Genomic DNA, 21,804 nt, shown 5'->3' on the forward strand with positions numbered 1-21,804 from the left:
AACAAAACAAAACAAAACAAAACAAAACAAAACAAAACAAAACAAAAAAAAGCCTATCTGAAATCCTAAACCACAAAATAAAATACTAGAGGGTCCCAGGGCTGGAGAAAATAGTAAGGGGGCCCAGCAGTAAGTGTTGCCTATAGACTGTCTCCTCTTTCCTTTAATTCATAGCCTGAAAAAGCTCTGCAGTCCGTGAAGGAGCAAGGGATAGATTTGAGAGAGGCCGGTATTTCAGAGAGAAGCAAGGCCTGAGCTCTGTTTCTTTGTCACCTTCCACGGCGAGGAAATGATTTCTTGGCATTCTTTCTGGCCTGATTTTCTTACTCCATCCTTTAGGACTTCTCCACTGTTCCCAGGTTGATGCTGTGGTTTGGATTTTAGGTAGGGTTTTGGAAGAGGTGACTGGAATGTCTGAGGTAAGGAAAACAAAGGGATAGGAACAGCTACTTAATACTGCTTCCGTGATCCTCCCCTGGATGGTATCCCAAGCCCTTTGCCCTTTCCAAGTTGGGAAGAGGTCTCTTTGCTTACCACAATCCTCATGTGCCCTTTTCCGGGAATAGTTAAATTCACAATTTTGTGGACTAGAAAAGATTTCTGGCTCAGCCTTCTCCTTTATTATATTTCTGGTTGCACTGACTCAACTCTGTCATCGTGGTGAGAAAGCAGCCATGGACAATACGTTAACAAGTAAGTCTGGGGTGTATTCTTATAAAACTTTATTTACAAAACAGGTGGCAGACTGGACTTGGCCCAGGAGCCATAATTTCCTGACACCTGATATAAACAAAAGATAATTGCATTACCTTATGCTAGGTGCTTAACTGTGGTATTTACCCAGCACAAAAAGTTCATGGAGCACACAGCAGGTGAAGCTCAGCAAACTGACAGGGGATGGGGAGCATAGTCTGGGCTGATGGAATAAGGACCCATAAGAGAATCTAATATTGGCAGAGTGGCGGGTGGGCTGACGTGGTAGATTGTAGGGTGTGGCACTTAGAGGTGGGGGACGGACCCGCAACACCCTACAGGTTGCTGGCTTCATGGGCTCTGCTGAATTTAGACTTGATATTTTAAACATGGTGGGTTCTGTTAAAAATGGGAACTAGGGGCACCTGGGTGGCTCAGTCGTTAAGCGTCTGCCTTCGGCTCAGGTCATGATCCCAGGGTCCTGGGATCGAGCCCCGCATCGGGCTCCCTGCTCTGCGGGAAGCCTGCTTCTCCCTCTCCCACTCCCCCTGCTTGTGTGCCCTCTGTCGCTGTGTCTCTCTCTGTCAAATAAATAAATAAAATCTTAAAAAAAATGGGATCTAGAGCAACTCAGAGACATGATCGATATGCATTTCAAAATACCATTTTGGCTCCAACGGCCAAAGGGAATTAAGAGGAAGTAGTGCTAACGAATGTAGATAAAGGTAGGACTGCTGGGAGCTTATGCGATAGCTGAGGCAGGAGAGATCAAGTGCTTGACATGGAACAGTACTGGAATAGTGAATGGGGTGAAAAGCAGGATCAACAAAGGCAGTGATGGATGCAGAAGAAAGGAAGACTTGAAATTTTGACTTAAGTATCATCAACCAAATGAGGTGGGAGGGCCAGAGGGGGCTGCCAACGTCTGAGATCTGTGAGGGCAAGCAGTGTTTAAGGGATGGACATGAGAGGAGAGAGTGCAGGAGATTGGGTGACTGCCCCTTCTCTTACCACATGGAATCGTAGAACACACACACACACACACACACACACATCCCAGAATCCCCCACCCACCCACCCAAACACATACTCTAGCTAGAAACAGAGACCTCTTCCTGATACGCTCCTGATCCCTCATCCTGCTCTATTTGTTCCAAAGCACGCATCGACTGCTGATACTAGAGTTGATTTTTTTAATGCTTATTATTTATCTTATATCTCCCGCTCTTGATGTAAAGTTCACAAGGATGGGAATTTTTATTGACTTGCTCACTGATGCATCCCAAGCAACTAGAATGGTGCGCATCCATGGTAGACATTTGATAAATATGCCTGATGAATGAATAAATTAAAAGTTATGTATATAACTGTCCTTTTGAGCATGAACTCCAAGATCTTTAACTGTTGCCTCTGGAACATGCCAGCATCTTTCATCATTTCATTTGGTACAAAGGTCTTTTCTATCTGGTATTTGAAATACAGAAGTTTCACTGTTATTCTCTTCTTGAATTTAAAAGGTTAATTCTGTATGGTAACACAGCAAGCTTTCCAAAAAATTGTTCTGTTTGTAATTTTCAGTTTGTTGTTTGTCATTTTTTAGTCCCGCTGTAGAAACTTGCATTGGGTACCCATGGATTCCTCCATTAGGTCCTACATGATCATTTGCTCTACTTAGGTTGTAAATCCATTAGGAGCAAGAACTGGAGATATTTTATGTGTGTGCACATGTACGTGTGGGTGTGAGACACAGAGCACGTATACACGCGCCCATCCACAGAGGCTAGCACAGGACATAGAAGATGCTCCACCAGCATTTTATGTGCTTTGATTCACGTGAAAGCAGAGTCTACAGTCATGAACTTGTACATGTAGAGAGGTGGTTATATGATCAGGCTTTCCAGATTTATCCACGAGAGAGTGTTGTTATACCAGAGGATGTTTCATGAATATCTGGGCTATCACTTCGATGGAATTCCCCTGGATGCAAAAACAGGCTCTGGTTTAATTTCTGAATCAAGTGAATTTATTCCCTATGAAGACCTCCCTAGCTTTTGGGTCTTTCAGTGGCTGGCTTTGTTTCACGGGTATGAGAACAGTAAGCTAGGACCAGTACCCAGGAAGAAAAGATCAGTGCTTCTGGCCAAATTTGTACAGCCATGGTGGTCAACACTCCTTGTCGTATGCTAAACTCAGTCATTGTGTCTCCACATGGTATGCTCCTTGGATTCAGACATAACACCTTACTCATTTTTGTCTTTTCCAGTTGCAAACTTATCATCCAGCTGTGCAAGCAGAACACTCAAGAAGTTAATCGAATTTAAATCATAAAATGGTTTTGTTTGGAAGTTTTTTGTTCTTCTACCTTAAGCTATATGTTGCTGGGTTTGAGGGAAAAACATCATCTTATTATAGAAAATCCAGAAGCTTGGCTCATGTTACATATACCATTTTCAGCTCTTTTAAGCTGCCTGTCACATCAATTTGTGATTTCTCTATGAATATATTAAAGTTCACTGAGTCATAATTACAAAAAAATAATACATATAGGATTGAGGTTCATTTTAATTAGAGAGAAAAGAAAAGCTCCATATTAACAAGCTACCTAGATTTCTTGTTGTATTTCAACATATTCCCCTACAAATGGAAAGCTGAACTATGTTGAATTCACAAGAACAAACAAACCTAGCCTACAACAACTTATGAGCAAATGCTATGTTCAGCAGGTTTTCAAATGAACACTTTTTCTTTGATAGTATCTGTTAACTAGCTATATTTCTTAATCTTCATAAATGCCATTGCTTAATTACTTTAACTCCTTTTAATCATCCACTAAAATCAGCAAGTTTGTCTTTCACGGTTAAAGTGCGCCCTCTGGTGTTCATTCACTAAGATGCAACAGCTTCCATCAACGGCATTTGTGTACAAACAAGCTTGGTTCCACAGCACAGTGGAATGGAGTATTTCTAAAAGATTTGAACACATTTCATCCTTAAACCTTTTATGCAAAGAAAGTGATGTCATTGAGGAAGGCAAGATGAGATACCTGGAATTCCCTTTAGGATCTACAAAACAAGCAGGATAATTACCTCCCTCCACTGCTCACAGCTTCACCTCCTCTCTGATAAGTTACTAGAATGTTACAAAAAAAAAAAAAAGAAAAAGAAACAATTAATAGACATGTTTACATTTATAAATCAAAAGCTATTACATCCATGAGTATCTTTCTAAAATGGAATGCTTTCTCACTTTCTACTTAGAAGCATTGCAAAATCATCACAGAAAGCAGCAGGTTTCTGATTAAACTAGTATTTTTTTAAGATTATACAGAATTAAATGTTACTCTTATTTTCTTAATGTGCCAATAAGGTTGAGAACTAAGTAAAAGTAAACTTGAGTACACTCTTATTAAATATATTATGCATTGTTACATTTGCATTCCCATAGTTTTCTATTTTGAATTTATTATTAGATCCTATAATTGCATGATTTTATATGTATATATAATTGGAATCTTAAATTTGGAAAAAAATGGCAAGACTGTTGTCCCAGAAGTATGAATACCAGTAAGACAAAGATAAATGTTAAAATAAACCTTCTCTCCCTCCACACACAAAGATGTATGCCAAGTTGTGGCTATTAATTAATATGACCTATTTTTTTTTATTGTGGCTTACAGAAGCCCCTCCCATTATATTTTCATCAGACATGTGTATATTTAGTGACAATATATTTTAATGCTCTTGAAAGCATTCTCAGCCTAATGAATTATGGGTGTAAAAATTTAGCAATAACAAATAAAGATTTGCACACAGTTAGGCAAGGGGTTAAGAAGATTAGCTTTTCTGTAAATACAGACGTATTTTCTAAGAAGAAATATGTTTCTAAAAGCTGCCAAATTCTGCTACTTAGAAGAACTCCAAATGGGGAGTGTGTTAAGGAGAGATAACTGCTTCCAGTGATTACAATAACTGGATTAAAACCGAGGAGGCAAGACTTCAGGTACATCTTCTATTAAAGGTGATGTGAAAGAAGAGGGCCCACTTTGAAAGAAACTGAATAGAACAAAGTATTAGGATTCTGACTTCGGGGAAATAAAAAGTTTTATCTTCCACATGTGTTGGGTATTTTGGTTCCCTTTAAAAATGTTGATTCTATGGACAGAGAATTGCAAGGGAGAGAAATTTTCATTGGAAAACGTGAAAGCTTAAGGTAAGGGGAAAAAAATGCATGGCCAAGTATGAAATAATCAATAAGATCATTAGCATGTTAAATCACGCTGAGGGTGGAAACAGAGTGTCTATCTAATGAAACACGTGCGCGCAAGGCCAGGATGCAGCTTGGAGTCATGAATAAATAACCGTATTAAATGGATGAAAAGCAACACCAACCATTTCTACTTTGAATGCATGCCTGACATGAGTAAATGAAGTATTGTATTCCATCTTAAGTCCTTTCCCCCAACTAACTGCAGAAAATGAAATAAAAACAGAAACACAATCGTACAACACATGCCAAACTAACAAAGGAGAGGAGGAGGGTAAGTGCAAATATATACCTGTTGGTGTGAAGGTAAAAGACGGGACTGAAAAATCAAAACAAAATATAAACCAGTTATTAAGCTGAAGAGAGAAAGGGAACATATCACATTAGTATAAATCAAGCAGACAGCTGAACATAAAACAAATGTAAATAACGAAGCCAGTAGTTCTGACACTCTGATATATGAATAAAACCAAATCTGAGGTGAAAAGAAGAGGCTTGTCTCTACAGGTACCATTTTGAAGTGTCTGGCATGGGAGTCGTGCTGGGTTAGCCTGGGAATGACCCTGCACTGAGTCACATAGATTTAGCTCCCGGCTGCAGGACAAACAGGAATCCTCTACTATTAATCATCTCCAAACACTGGGTGATGGATTCTCAAACAAGTATTCTCAGGGTCTTGCTTAAACCTTATCTAGAAATCTGAAAGTAAATGCTTATAAAAGTGGACTAATAGGTTCACTTAAGTGTTCATCATTCAGAGAAAGAGAGAGACAGAGACAGGAAGGAAGGAGGGAAGGAAGGAAAAGAAGGAAGGAAGGAGGGGAGGAAGGAAAAAAGGAATGGAGGAGTGAGGGAAGAAAGAAAGAAGGAAAGAAACAACTGGAACAAAGCGAGCCATAAAACTGAACTGTTTCACTGCCGGGAAATGCCTGACACCTTATCATATAAACAGTGTGATACAATGTTTTTATCATTATAGAAACTTGTGAATGGACAGGAAGAAATGGGGAGTTTTAAACTTTAATTTCCCGATTATAGTTTACACTGAGAAGCTTTCTCTGAGTAGGCTGAGCAGTTTTTAAATGTCACACTAGAAGCTAAACAATAGAACAATAACACCCCACTGAAAACCCTCACTCTCTCTGCAGTTATAAATCTTAATCTAATCAATAATGCCTGAAATTGAACTGCAGACCTCAAAAGTAGCAGCCTCGCCTCCCTCACTTTTCCTATCTCCTCCCCTTCCTGGGTGTTGGATAACATCACAAACTATTTCCATGTCATTTCATGGCGGGAGGAGGCTGACTTATTTTGCAAGCTCTTCGCATTAATTTAAAGTAAACAGTTCCCAGGTCAAGCAAGCCAGGGAATGTTCACTGCTCCCTTGAAGACTCAGGCTGGCGTTTAAGAAATCCTTAATACACACAAACTAGAATATTGATTATGTATCGTGGATCAACAAGCTGCCAAAAATGTACTTTCCACATCACATTTGAATGTCTCCAAGAAATTTACTTTAGGATTAGAGACTTTGGGGGCTCCACACTGCACATGCTGGAGAATTCGGTACAATGGTCACTTCCTACCGAACCGTTTTATCGCTGAGTACACGAGAAGGAACAAAAACAAAAACCTCAGTGCTGTGTGTGCCCATCTGATACACTGGCCTTTGCAGGCAGCACGGCAGGCCCTCCCTGTCTTAAGAATTCTATTGTGTTTTCTTTCAGTTAGGTCTTTTCAGAGTTGATGTAATTTAGCCACAATCAAAAATTCCGAGTCATAGTAACAAGTCTTCATAAATAAATAAATAAGAAGGTACATGTGAAAGTAAAGCTATTCAAGCAAGAATAGAGTGCCTGAACATTCATTTGCAATCACAAGGACATAAGGGAAAAAAAAATATGAAAGATCCTTGTCAGTCCTCCTAGCTAACTGCTAACCCAGTTAGACACTGAAGAAGATACAAAAAGAGGCCATCTAAATGAAATTTTTACAGCTTGTACACCAAAGAACAACTTAATTTTCAAAGCTTCCAATAATATATAATCACCTCTTTTTACCCAGCGATGCTGGTGCATGGTGTGGATGTATGTGGAAAGGGATCCTGAGTGTTCTAGCAGAGGGTGTATCTACAGATACACTTTGTGGGGGGGGAGGTTAAAAATGCTCACTATTACCCAAAGTCACACTCTGCTTTGGGGGTTTAAAGGTCAAGAGGCTCTTTTATATCTATTTCTTTAAAATCTTTCACTTCATTTTTTTTTCTTATAATTACTGGCATTGTTTCTGGCATAGACGATTTAAGGCTTCAGGATGCACTTTTTTTTTTTTAATTGCATGGAAACAGAATTATGAAAAAGTGCCAACGAGGCAAAATGAAGAAAGCAGAATCAAATGCTCACCAATTACATTTGTAATTATGTTCTATGATTTCTGCTTAAACACAAGCTAGTTAAAAGGACAATGATATTAGTTTCATAGGTTTCGCACAAAGAGCTCATAGGCATTTGTCAGCATGCTTATAGTACATTAGTGAAAGAAAAGATATTTCAGAAAGGAAGGGGGTTTCATGTCACACATTCAGATTTCAAGACACTATAGAGCATTAAATTGTTATAACTAGACAGCTGCAGCACCTCACGGCACCAAGAAATACAAGATTCCTGGAGCATTCAAGAGACTCTACATCTATACGTTAATTAGTCGCTTTTCCTCTTCAAAGTCGATTTCAAAACACAGCTCCCAACGCCCTGCCCCTCCTGCCCCCCCCCCCCCCCCCCCGCTCCATGACCCACAAGCCCCTTCCCTGCACTGGATTTTAAGTCAAAGGTTTAGATGGTCACACATGTGTCTGACATTGTTCTACTCTGTAGATATAACGAGCACCAGCTCTCTTGGCCTCCAAGCCCTTGTTTTCCATTTCACAGGCAGGGATACTGACATTTTGCTTCATCTCTAGATAGAACACATTATCTGCAAAAAAACATTTTTAAGGATGATAATGCTATGGCAAATATATGTATGAACGTGAAGGGACGGGCTGCAAGTCCACAGCAGGGAGGCACATTAATTTATTTTTACCATATGGGTGATGAATTTGTGTTGACTCTTCCTTGCCAAGACCCCTTGTGATTGACAGCACAAATATTTTAGACAGCTGTCCCAGGCTGTTTTATAAGCGTACAGCTAGCACTACAAATTCTGATTTTGCATATAACGGATTAGAGAAAGGGCTTGGCCAAGACATGTAGGAAATGTTTGCTTAGAAAATATGTAGACTTAGAAAAAAAAAAAAGGAAATATGTAGACTTGGGGTGCCTGGGTGGCTCAGTCAGTTAAGCATCTGACTCTTGATTTCAGCTCAGGTCATGATCTCAGGATCGTGGGATCGAGCCCCACATCTGGCTCCCTGCTCAGCACGGATTCTGCTTGAGATTCTCTCTCCCTCTGCCCCTTTCCCTGCTAGAGCACGCTCACTTGCATGCTCTCTCTCTCTCTAAGATAAATAAATAAAATCTTTAGAAAATACGTAGACTTTTTTTTTTTTTAAGAATGGTGATGGTGTGGGAGGGGATGTGTTCATTGGTAATTCTCTTTAAATTTGTTTTCCAGCCAAGCAAAAGTGTTGTCTTATAATCCCTAGAAATAGGGTGAATGTATAATTTGCCATCCAAACCAGGACAATTTTGAGAACAAAAAGGAGGACTCTAGGTAACTTGCTGGACGAAAGACATAAATCGGGACTCTCCCCTGAAAAGCAAGACTTTTAGTCACTCTACCTGCAGTGCACATCAGAGGCCCAGAATTGATTATTAGGTTTGTTGGGTAGGTAGAGGAAGGGAGGACTATCTGTCTGACAGCGTTAACAAATCTCATCAAAGAATAACAAATACATATCACCAATCTACAGACTTCAAGGATATGTGGCAAAAGTGTCTGTGAACCTCGGCATACTTGGTTCCTCCATAAAATTGTAAATAATAGCAGCCAAGTAAACTTTCTCTTCCAACCCTGTAAACACACTTGTAAGGAAATCCCCATCACTAATTAACAGCATATACATATCCAAATCTGCAACTTTAAATACAACAATAAAAAAATACTAAACTTCCTCTATGCAAATGCAAATTAGTTGGGCATTCCATATTCACTAAGAAACGACTATTTTATAACTAATCAGAAATACTCATAAAATAATTATTTTATAAATAATCTCTTTAGCTTCACAAAGACTACAGCACTCCCTGTAAAGGTATATGGGTCAGTGCAAAGCTTGTATTTATAATTCCGGTGACAAGGAGATTAAAAAATTTCTTCAGGAATATAAAGCAGTGAGGTGATTCCCTAAGAGCACAAGAGATGGTGTAACGACCAAGTGTAGACCTACCTTGGCGAAATATAAAGGAATTGAGCCTGAAACAGATAAGCCCTGTTTGAAGTCTTGCTACTCCAGAGAAGTCAGTATGTAGAGATCACAATAAAATAAAAGCACTTTAGAGAATCTTTATATATTAAAATAATTTAATATATGAGATATATAAGCATGAATATTTTGGAGTCACAGATTAAAATCAGGAGTTATTGCAACATATTGAAAAATGAAAAACTCAGGAAAGGTAATACCTTTTCTGATACCCGCGTAAGTACTGGTCAGTCCATTTCTCTTTTTCCGGTGTCGATACAGCCAGATGCTAAAGACCATGAGGATGATCCAACAGGATGCCCCGATTCCTGCAATGAATGCTGGCTGCTTCACAACATCGGAGATCTGCTGAGCAAGGCTGACTTGGTCTTCAGGTGACACGGGGTTTCCGTGAGAATCTGAAAAGCCATCTTTGGATTAATGTGGGTTTAAAACTCAATGAGATCAAGAAGGCATACTTGTATCATATAAAATGGCTATCATTATTTTGTTAATTTTTAGGCGCTCATTTCTGTCTTTCATTCGGAGACATCTACCTTTGTTAATTAAAATAGTCCATGAGATTTTCAGCAAAATTATATTCACTCTATTTTAGTGCAAAACAAATATGACACAATAATTTTACGGAATATATTTAAAAACAAAGACAATGGCACACAACCTCTATTTTTTACTCCACAAAACTCTTATTGCTTAGATTGAGTTTCACAGGACAGTGCTAACTGAGATAAATATAAAACTACAATTGTAAAAAATGAAATACTTAAACAGGAGTACATAAACAGGGGGTACCAAATAAGTTGTATAGAAAAGACATGAACTTTCTCAGACTTGTACAGAAACCCTCAATTACATGTTTCAAAATGATAATAAATAAAACATTATTTCCTCTATTTAAGGTATATATTGAAAAAAAAAAGTGTGTGTTTTCCTCCTCCCTGAATCCCCCTACTATATGACTATGCTCTAAGATTCTAAAATGCATTATTTGAGCCTATGTTCACAGTTTATACAATTTAGTATAATGTAAAACCAAAGAAAAATTAAGATAATGTTACCACTGAAATAACTATGTATAATCTTTCTTTCTTCCTTCTTTTTTTTTTTTTTAAGTAATCTCTACACTCAAGGTGGGGCTTGAACTCATGACCCCGAGATCAAGAGTCAGATGCTGTACCAACTAAGCCAGCCAGGTGCCCCAAAGTTTGTTTGTTTGTTTTTTAAGTAATCTCTTTCTTCTAAAATAACAGCCATGACCAGCAATAGATACAAGAACATTAAATATGGACAAGAACTATCTAGTGTTATGAAGAGTTGAAAAGGTGTATGTTTTCTGTTCTTTTGATTCAATAATTTAAAATCAATGGAATTTCTGGCAATGAAAATCTACTTATTTTAGGTTTAAACCTACTAAGAGATTCCTTTTTTCAAGCCCACCATTTCATCAAGTCATACAGAGCAGTCAGCAATGTCTGCAGAAAACTGCAAACCCTTGTTCTATGATCAAAGCAACATCCTGCTTTGTTGGCGCTGAGTGATGCCAACACTGAGGATGCCCAGTGAGCACAATTCCCATTAGCGCCTGCGGTTTTAATGTCCTTCCCCCACAACATCTGGTGAAACAAGAAGGTGTTTGCCCATTTCATTAGGAATGGTGCTTTCTTAAAATCGTCTTAATTTTATTTGACTCCGAAAATATTTTGCTAATCAACCTGCTTTAAAATAGAACCATTTGTTCTAGTCCAAAATTCCTTTTTTTTTCCAGAACAAAATAACTGGTATAGCTCATTATATATGAAGAACATTTCTCAAACAGAAAACAATTCTACAGATTATTTTTTCTTTCTTATTAAATGATATGGTGCCCCAATAAGACATTTGTAGGGAAAATAAGCAGCGTTCAATGGCCAAGGAAACAACCTTGGGAAAATAGCACCCCTTTCTATGTAAAATGGTAGCTACATTGCTACTCGTGTGTGTGTGTGTGTGTGTGTTTTGTTTGCTTTTTTTTCTTGAACAGAATTCCAAATTTTATTCTATGGAGGGTCAAGCCTGAAAAACCTATTTTTATAAACTGTCTCGGTCACCTGCCTTCAACTGTTTGTTGACTGGAAGTTTTATTTCATGTTCCAGGCTCTTTTATCTATGGTTTTCCTAACAGCACTTCATCCTCTGAGAGTTCACCAAACAGACCTATTCTTTTTTTTTTTTTTTTCCCCTGATACACTCTTTGTATCTCCTAAGTTTATGGATTTCATGGCTATTTGTGCAAGGTTAAGTTGGGTAGCTTCAGATTTTATGGAGACAGCCAAGAGAGCTTCCATGCAAGCGACCAGATGGGCTTAACAGAATAAAGTGTGGTGTGACTAATGAATTAAAACGGCCACTCTATATCTCAGTCTTTGTATCCCTGCAGCTGAGGCTATATTAAGATATGGAAAACGGGAACACATTTATAATTTCAAGTAAACCAATTTGACCCTTAAATCCCCTGATTTAAATCTTAAATAAATAAAATTACACATGGTCCTTTTCCAAAGCATCTTTGAAAAAGGACTGAAATCATACCTTATGAAAATAGGTAAATGACATCAACAGTATATAGGTCATCACAGTGTAACTTATAATATCAATTTTAATAAGTTAATACTGATGTTTCATAAAACTGGGCAACTCTGAGTTATTTAGACTATTTTCCCCCATGTCTAACCTAACGTTGTAACAGATGCATCAAGCAATTCTTTTAAATAGTTTCCTATTTTGTAATTTTGTAATAAATGAACCTGAAATAAACCATGAAACTATTTTTGCTTAGAAGTTGCATATGTAATCACTGTTTAAAAAGATAATCCCCAAATCAAATTCTGGACCATGGCTATAGCAGATAGCACAAGCTCTCCTCTAAAGGTCTGAATGTTACCTTCATACGACAGAGTTTTCAGGAGGTAACTCTCTAGCCAGTGACTTCTTTTGGCGGTGTTCTCATTCCCTGACTTGCGTTCTGCACAGGAGTGATGAGCACCCTTTCTAGTCCTGCACCATTAAATCCTGCCCAACCCTGTGGGTTTCTTTTCTCTCTACTGGCCTTGGGTCAGCCTTGGAAGCTCCAGGTTAAAAAAAGGTAAAGCTCATCAGCCCGTGACACTCCCTGTCTACATGGAACAGAGTCCCACCCCACAATTACAACACTTCAGGTGAACTTTACGGTGTTACACCACAAAGGTTCCGCAAAGACATCCGTTAGAGTAGAAAGCACTGTCTTAACAATGGAACAATGATAGGAGTTTCCAAACTGAACGTAAAGTTTATATAGCAAGGAAGTTTATTCAAAGCCAAATGTTTCTTAATTTTGTTTTGAAATAATTTCTAGGATGTCCTCAGTTATCATCCAAATGCAAAAATACTATGTACTTGTCTGTGAAGTATAAAAATGCATATATCTGGTCCTTTTCCTAACATAAAATCTTACTAATGCTTAACTTCTGATTTGAAAGGAATAAACCAAAGTTGACTCTACATTCAGCATTTTTCATAATTTAAATGTAGCTTCTTAATAGCGATGCTTTTCTCTCCCCTTTCCATTTATAATTGTTTTTGTTGTTATTTGCTTTAGATTTTTACTAGTAACCACTTACTAATTTGTATTTCATATTCATGCCACATTCCCTATAGGAAACTGTAGTAACAAGGCTTCTCTGTCAGTTTTTTTCCTTAATGTTTTTCCTTTTTTAATTCCTAACCACTTCTGAAGCACACATCATATTTACCTTTCTAAGTAATTAGCATAGAACTGTATCCTGATTCTCTTTGACATTGGAATCTATCTTTTCTTATAAAAAGCAATTATAGTTTTAAATAGACGCCAAAATAGTAAATATAAATTGTATATTGCTTAAACTTCTAATACCTAGTTTAAGTTTTTCATGGAAGTTTTTTTTTTTTAATCCAAATAACTGTAAATTCCATGAAGATTCAGACTGTGTCTTTCTTGTTCATTGAGGTATCCTGGATGTTCAATTAATAGTATTTGTTGAATAGGAAAAAAAAAAAAGAAAAATTCAATAGGACAGAATTAGGATGACAATGAATGCTGACAACCTTTGCTTGAAATACAATTTAAAATGTGTGCTTGGCTAAGTTTCAGTTTAGTTGTGATATATATTATGTATTTATATAATCGTAACATATTATATATTTATATAAATATGTATTTATATTTATATTTATATATTTTATACAACATATAATGCATATATTTTAAATAAAACTAACATTATCATTTTTGTCGCTCTCTTTCCAAAAACCAAAAAAGGCAGGACCATGGTGGGGGGCAGCAATAGACTCTCAAACCAGATCTGCGCACTCACCTAACTGGATGAACTGTGGTTCACTCTTCACCCCAGCCCCGGCCCCAGTGCTGGCGGCCACCTCTACACTGTATCGGATCCCAGGAACCAGAGAAGGAATGACCACAGAAAAGGTGGAGCCATCCACCGTCTTGTTTATATGATAGCGAGTTTCATTGCCCAGACACCAAACCTGTAAGCAGAGCACAAAGAATTTTAAGCCAGTAAATTATTTAAGTGAATGCAAAGATCAACACAGTATTTCGGTTTTAGACCGAAACCAAGTTCAGACTTATCATGGACCTGATACAGGATGCTGCAAACGTCATTTTTCCCTAGGATCTAGTTCTGAGTGGACGCTCCCAGTCAAACCTCAGGTTAGCAGTACCTTAAAGACCGCTTTGAATTTTCTCATATACTTCTCAAGGACTCTATTAGGAAAGTCTACAGATTTTTGCTCAAACACACAGGCTATCAGCCCAAATCATCAGTTTTTTATTTTTAAACACCTAGAAATTATTTGCCAGAAAAAAGGGGCTTTGCAAAAAACTGTGTATATCCAGATAAAGAACAATAACTAAATCTAAAGTACCTTTGCAAAAATATGGTTATAAAAAATAAAACTGGACAGGGGCACCTGGCTGGCTCAGTTGGTAGAACATGCAACTCTTCATCTCGGGGTCCTGAGTTCAAGCCCCATGTTGTGTGTAGAGTTTACTTAAAAATAAATAAATAAAACTGGACATAAGGAGTTGGGATCTTCCTAGGAGTCTCCTCAGCCTGTAGCATGTTGCACTACTATCAGTGAGAGAAAATTAGCACTCTGATCTTGTATTTAAATGGGAATATTAATTTGTCTTTGATAACACAGATGAGATCATAAAGAATAACAATACATATTTGACTTGAAAGAAAAGTATTCTTCTAATGAGAAAATTATTGTATAGCTCATTAACTTTGATAAAGATATTTATGACAGGAAATTATTTTCAGGAAATTAAGACTTCTGAACTACACTGCAATCCTTAATTTAAATTTCACTAAAGGGTTATTTAACCATAGAGTGATCTGCAATGTTTAAGAAGTTGGATATGGTGCATGACAGTATTTGGACTCAGTTAATATAAGAAAATGATCCATGGAGTAGTAAGACATGCTCTATATTCTTTATGATGTCCTCAAGCAAAATGTAGGATTAGTCTCAAGTAGCCTATTGTCTAAACTCTAATAGGAAATGGGATTTAAAATAAATCTAGGAGTATCAGTGTCCCCTATCACGTGAGCAATAACCTTTCATTTTTTTTCCTTTTTTTTTCTTTAGAAGTTAATATTATTTTAATATAGTTTCAATGCATAACACCAGTAAATGGTCAGACTCTATACCAGGTCCTGACCATTTGGAAATAAAGAGTCCTTTGTGATTTTTTTCCCCCCAATTACATTACGCAGCTGAACCAAAGCCACAAACTGATTTTGAACCAGTCAATCAGGTTCTGAAAGGCATTTTATTATTTTAAATTGACCATGAAGTTAAGTGAAATCCACCCTTTTGCATTTCTTCTGGAGAGAAATGAGTTTTGACTCTTAGGGGAAAATGCCTACATTACACAATTTTGCTTGAGAGCTGAGGCATCGCCTCATTTTAAATCCTTAAAAATCTCTATAACAGCTCATTTTTCTGGACTGAACCATAGCATCCTGTCACTCCCCCATCTTGAGATAACCTTGAAATTCACAAGAAAACTTTTAAATTGTAGAGATGCTTACCTTTTAATGATTCAATGACACTAGAAGATCTAATTTGAAGTATCTTAGAACATTCACAGGGCATTCATGGCACTATTTTAAATACTTTAAATGTCACCCTTTAAAAATTCTGGCAAATTTCATAAAGAGATTTTCAGTTTGTTTTTAAAGATCATTTTAAGAAAACATTAGGCCTAAAATGATGCTCAGCATATCTGGTTACTGTCCAAATCAATTTGCTACTCAAAAGAACATTGATGGTCTTTATTTGGCAAGCCTTACCAAGAGTGCACATCAGAATCACCTTGGAAAGATCTATCCCAATATGTATGCAACTCCCCCCCCACAGACCTCCTGAGTCAGAATCTCTGAGAATGGTGGTCAGGTACATATGTTTGGAAAATGAGTCCACTAGAGATTCTGATGTTAGTATCTAATAACCTGTAGAAGATAAATGTGGTCACCTTTTTAATATCAGTTTCATATCAATAGGAACAGTATAAAATATTCACATATAGGAAATAAACTACTAAGTATCACAATTCAGCTAGTAACTAAAAAATACTCAGGTATCATGGAAATATAAAGCAGTATCTAGGGAAACAATGTTTTACAGTTAAAATTCTTCTAGTATGCAATGTGTTTACATAAATGTTGAAAAAAAGACATGTAAAATCTATTTTCTACTGAGATTTCCCTGATTTAATCTATCATTCATTTATCATAGATCATTAACACTTTCCTATAATACAGAGTCATTGATAGGATACGTCTCATGAGCCTAACTTTGTTTTTAACTGTATCTTGGCATGCTTGAAAATATTTGCTCAAAACAAATCTGTGTAAGACTCTAAATTTAATCACTAGAGCTGATGACTTCACAGGTCAAAATAATTATCAGAATTATCAGATTGAGTCACTCTTACTATTTTTAAAATTCATTTAAACATACATAAATTTATAACTGAATCTCTTCTGAGACATGAAATTTTGTTTAGAGACTAAAACAAGTTTTACAGGAAAAAAAATTTTGTGCACATTAAAATAAGTTTTCCAACTTAGCTTCAAAGTTTTAAAACTTCAAACATGTCAAAAAAAAAAAAAAAGGAAGAGAAAGCACACCCTATTTGATAGTATTTGACTCTTAGCCAATTCCATGGGGCAACTCAATGCTGCAAAATATATTCAAGCTAGTTTTTTAAGGTTAAAAAAAACCACAGGGGGCACCTGGGTGGCTCAGTCGTTAAGTGTCTGCCTTCGGCTCAGGTCATGGTCCCAGGGTCCTGGGAACGAGCCCCGCATCGGGCTCCCTGCTCGGCGGGGAGCCTGCTTCTCCCTCTCCCACTCCCCCTGCTTGTGTTCCCTCTCTAGCTCTTTCTGTCAAATAAATAAATAAAATCTTAAAAAAAAAAAAAACCAACAACACAACTTTTTATTAGCATTCATACTTGTTGTTTGTGTAAAATTATATGGACCTATAGATTTTGTGACCATATAGATCACTTCTTTTAAATTAATTGTTTTTTCGAATGGCTTAAGAAAGAATTAATCCACAATTACCTAATAAACAGGGAAGTATTTTAAAAATAATTTTACATGTTGCTACCTGCACCAGCAGATGGCGCCAAATACCCATAATTTCAACAAGCTTTTTCTTTTGCCTTTCTTTGTAGGGGGAGAAGGGTGTCCATCAGTAATTACTATATATGTGTTACCTTATACTCTTGGACCATTCCATTCTGAGTGTCTTCTGGAGGCGGCTGCCAACTAACAAGAATTGCAGTTCCATTTCCATCATTCTTTGATACAGTTACACTTTGGGGTGGGGCACTGGGTGCTATTAAATTGTTTTAAAAAGTAGATACATTATGAGTATATTAGAGAACACTGAAAGCAGACACAACATTTAAAATCAAGTAATAACTATGTAAAATATATGTCAATATACCCATATGTTTTAAAGATGTATCTCATTCAAGTCTGAATAGTCCCAACTGATTTAAGTTTCTCCTCAAAATTCCTAAACCTTTTGTTATTGCGAATTTTCCATAACCAAAGTTACATAGATTATCTCCATAAAACATCCCAGGAAAATTCTTATTCCTCCTACCCTGTAACCTTAGTGTCATGTTCTCCCTACAAAGGTTCCAAAGTATAAAGCTATATATTAATCAACCATGACATTAACTATATCCTATCATTTATGTAATCAAAATAAGTAGATTTTAGGGAAAATTCTGGTTATTTTTACAGAGTATATTGTGACACGTAACCTTTTTTTACTTTTATGTAAATACTAAGATTGAAATTCCAGGGATAGGGTGGCCAATCATACCGGTTTTTCTAGAGCTGAGGGGTTTCCACAGACATGAGGAATAAGCATAAAATGCTAACCCCAGAAAGTCCTGGGCAAACCAAAACATTACTCACCGTATTTATAAATCATTACTCAAGTAACATTCAATAAGTGAATGGAAAATAATTAATGGAAAGTCAAGCAAATTGAGAACAAATTCATCTTTAAATGTGAATTTTAGTTCTCAACAATTGAATATGTCCTACATATGCCTTTAAGTAATATATGGTTCACATTTGCAAATTTTTATATAGGCTGTTAAAGTAAGTCAAGTATTACAGAATTTTTATTTTTAGTAGATCTAACTGAACAAAATCTCTTAGCAAAATATAATGTTCAATATAATGTTCAATATCAAGACAGTTAATTAATGTCACAGTTAACATTAAGATTTTTTCAATTAAGTTAATAAAAACCCAGCAAATGTACTACAATGCACAGTAATCACACGTTTCATTATACTTGCCTTCTTCTAAGGTTTTGGCAAATTTAATTTCACTATCTGCTCCTTGAAATTCATTAAAAAAAGGACGAGCCTTAATTTCATAGTTGACCCCCTTTCTGAGATCAGGGATAACCACGCTATTTTTGGCTGGGGTCCTCACTTCAAAAACTAACCACTCCGATTCACCATGGTTGGCTCCAGATGGCCGATAAAGAATTTTATATCCTTGAATATACTGAGACTGTTGGTCCACCTATTAAAATGACAAATAAAAAATAAAACCATTTATATCTTTTACTGATTTATTTAAAAATTATGAAAATTAAATGTGACAAAATGCAAACAATTCTATCTGGCTTCACCCTATAGTTTTCTAGCTTATATAAAACAGAACATGAAAAACAAATCACTATCTTTTGTAATATAGTCACTTTTTCAGCTCAATATATAATGTTAGATACTAATTTCTAGGGTTCATGCAGAAATTTTAGGCATCATAGCAGCTTTGTGACAGACATCTAGGGATGTCAGCATCTAAAGGATCAGAAAACTTTCTAATTTTAAATGCCAATTTAATACTACTCAGAAATCCTTCTTAAGTCTAAAAGATATTATGTAATAATGATCCGGTCGCAAGTTACATATTTATAATTAATACTATGTATTTCTTTCCTTTGGTAATGGTAAAGTTTACTATTGCTGTATAATAGAAAATACACACAACATGAAACTTTTTTTGTTGAAAGCCAAAGCACAGCTACCATAATAAACAATGCTTACATTATAAAGTTGTCATTGGTGGACAAGCGGGCAACACATATACATAAACTATCTGTTCCATAAATATTGTTTTCATATAATGATCTCCCAGAAGTCATCTGCTTATTGAAATTGAAACCAAATATTGCAACAACAATGACTCACTGTCCAGTGCACTTCGATTGAAGAGGAAGAAAGGATGGTAGGGTTGTGGAGGTGCAGTACAACATTTCCCAGCTCTCTCTGGACCTGCTTGTGATCTACTCCCTGACTCGTTGGGGGAACATCTGCAACAATCCAAGAAGACGTGTTACCATCCTATGCAATGTAACTGACTTGAATGAAGGCATGGTGAAACAATCCTTGCATTCATAGCAACTCTCAGAAAAGAAGAATCATTCCAACTGGGAAGCCAACCTGTGATACAGAATAAAATGGGAACAACTTAAATTTTTTATTAGCATAGGGAAGATGGGGACATACAGAGAGAGAGTGAGAGAGAGAGAGAGTGAGAGAACAAGCAGAGGGCATGTAGAAAGCAAGAAAGAGCAGGAAGCAAAGGTAACAATGGCAAAAAGCAGCATCTGAAGGTGCCTCTTACCATGTAACGATCGCTTTCTCACCAAGGATGAGGAGCTGAGTGCAATCCCCCGAGTTTGTTATAAAATTCGATAGTGATCCTGACTACGCAAGAAAGAAAAGAGCCATAAATTGCAATAGAGTGGATAACTAATGTAAAAAATGAAAACATATAAAAGTGAAAAGCAAGCACAAAAAGAAATTAGACACCTTACATCTTATAAGATGAACTTAGATATCTTCCCAAATAAGGTATATGGTAAGTTAGTAGTAGCTATGATGAGGGATACAGAAGCCACCAGTAAAATGGAATGGGATGGAATAAAACGAAAGAATAGAATAGAATAGAATAGAATAGAATAGAATAGAACAGAATAGAATAACAAAATAAATCTGATGAGAAGAGAGCACCTAACCATCTATTTAATGGTTTGCTTTTTTAGTTCAGTTATTATATCACTGTAAAGAAGGTTAAATAAAAAGTTCTTAATCTCAAGAACACCAAAATTTAAGAAAGGAGACCAATAACAAGGTAAGAATTAAACTATTACTAGTGTTCCTATGTTGCACTTTTTTCCCCCAATAAGGAGGGGATTTGTTAAAATTCTAAAGTCTGTACTCAGTAAAAATTGCCCATTTCTAAGGAGGTTTTCTAAATACAGATATCTTGCTTTGCTTACAATAATAAAAGGAGCGGGGTGCTTTTGGGGTGGCTCAGTTGGTTAAGTATCCAACTCTTGATTTCAGTTCAGGTCATGATCTCAGGGTCATGGGATTGAGCCCTGCGTCGGCCTCCGCGCTCAGCACAGAGGCTGCTTGTCCCTCTCCCTCTGCTCCTCTCTCTCTCAAATAAATAAATAAAATCTTAAAAGAAAAATAAATAATAAAAGGGAACACCGGGTGAAGTAGGGAAGAAAATAAAGAGATTTTTGTGGCCAGAATTCTTTCTCAGAGTATTATATGTTGGCATATATATTCTAGAGTATTTACCATCCCATAAACAGCAGAAATGAGAATTTTAGTTTTCTGAATAAGTATCTTTAAAGATATTCTAAACAAGAAGCAAAAATTTTTTTATTAAAATGAGGCTGTCCAATATTATGCTATATATTAACTAACTAGAATTTAAATTAAAAACTTGGAACAAACAAAAAAAAATGAGGTTGTTCAGGTTTGAGGGACTCCACAGAAGTCAGGCAAATAGAAGACAGATCAAGAGTGCTATTTAACACTCTTAAATATAATACCCTTGACTGTACATATATACTGTACCCATCAATTAAGCTTATAAATAAGCAAAATGACAAAAACAACAGATAATTTTGGCTTCTCATACTTTAGCATCCCTCACAAATATCCTTGGCTAACACTGGCCCTCAGGCAACCTATTATCACAGCCTAGAGACAGAAAGCACTTGCCCGTCAGGCTCCCAACTCCAATGTTCCTCCTTCCCTACTGGTTTCTATTGCTCTGATGATTCCAGCTACCATCTATCTCTGGAGTAAGCATGAAGTCCTTGCAATAAGACAGAGTTGGGTTTGCACCCCAACTCAGCAACTCATCAGCCATGAAGCATGGGGTAGGTTTCCTAACCTCACTATTTTTCTGTTTTCTCACCTGGCAAATGGCAATATTAATGGCAGATATTTCTGAGAGTTGCTGTGAGAACTGCATTTTGTAAGTCATATGAAGCCCTTGTCTTGAAAGCAGGGACTGGGTTGATCTTTGTGAACCCAGAACACCTAGCCCTGTGCCATACATTTAGAATGTGCTTAATAAACATTGGTTGAGTGAAAGGGAATTACTGTATGAAAACACATGTTCTCTCATATGTAAGCTTCTCTCCTCGGGAATCTTCTGCCTTTCAGGAAGTAACCACAAACATGTAAATAACCATTTTAAATGGTAACTACTATGATTTTCATCACAATCTCTAATTTCTTTGCTTTGAGATAAACTTGTCAGTCAATCCCTTCATGTAAACTACGAAACTCCCTTGCCTGGTGTAACCATTTTGGCAACAGCAGCCTAGAATATTCAGAAAATGGCCCATCAGAGAGAAAAATGAAAAGTAATACTTAATAACATTGAAAAGTTTACGAATTGGTCCTTTTATTGTTCTTGTCCTTTTCCTCCTCTTGGAAAAAAAAAAAAAGTATTCTTATGTAAAAGATCCTTCCGAACATTCTCGGA

The 21,804-nt window shown here is 36.6% G+C and overlaps 1 protein-coding gene across 5 annotated transcripts in view; it reads right to left on the minus strand.

Annotated features, from left to right (window-relative positions):
* ROBO1 (roundabout guidance receptor 1) overlaps window positions 1–21,804 on the minus strand; it is a 967,818-nt gene that overhangs the window by 43,999 nt on the left and 902,015 nt on the right. For 3 of the 5 annotated variants that reach the window (XM_044919565.1, XM_021679301.1, XM_021679299.1), the window contains exons 14-20: window positions 19,197–19,318; window positions 18,294–18,525; window positions 17,187–17,308; window positions 13,747–13,918; window positions 9,580–9,777; window positions 5,249–5,275; window positions 3,780–3,822 (exon numbers count right to left, since the gene is read on the minus strand). In XM_044919565.1, coding sequence (XP_044775500.1) covers window positions 3,780–3,822; window positions 5,249–5,275; window positions 9,580–9,777; window positions 13,747–13,918; window positions 17,187–17,308; window positions 18,294–18,525; window positions 19,197–19,318 — 916 coding nt within the window. The remainder of the gene's footprint in view (window positions 1–3,779; window positions 3,823–5,248; window positions 5,276–9,579; window positions 9,778–13,746; window positions 13,919–17,186; window positions 17,309–18,293; window positions 18,526–19,196; window positions 19,319–21,804) is intronic. The other 2 variants (XM_021679302.1, XM_021679300.1) reach the window with 1 other exon arrangement.

The sequence above is a fragment of the Neomonachus schauinslandi genome, chromosome 1 (assembly GCF_002201575.2).
Source record: "Neomonachus schauinslandi chromosome 1, ASM220157v2, whole genome shotgun sequence".
Taxonomy (NCBI): domain Eukaryota; kingdom Metazoa; phylum Chordata; class Mammalia; order Carnivora; family Phocidae; genus Neomonachus; species Neomonachus schauinslandi.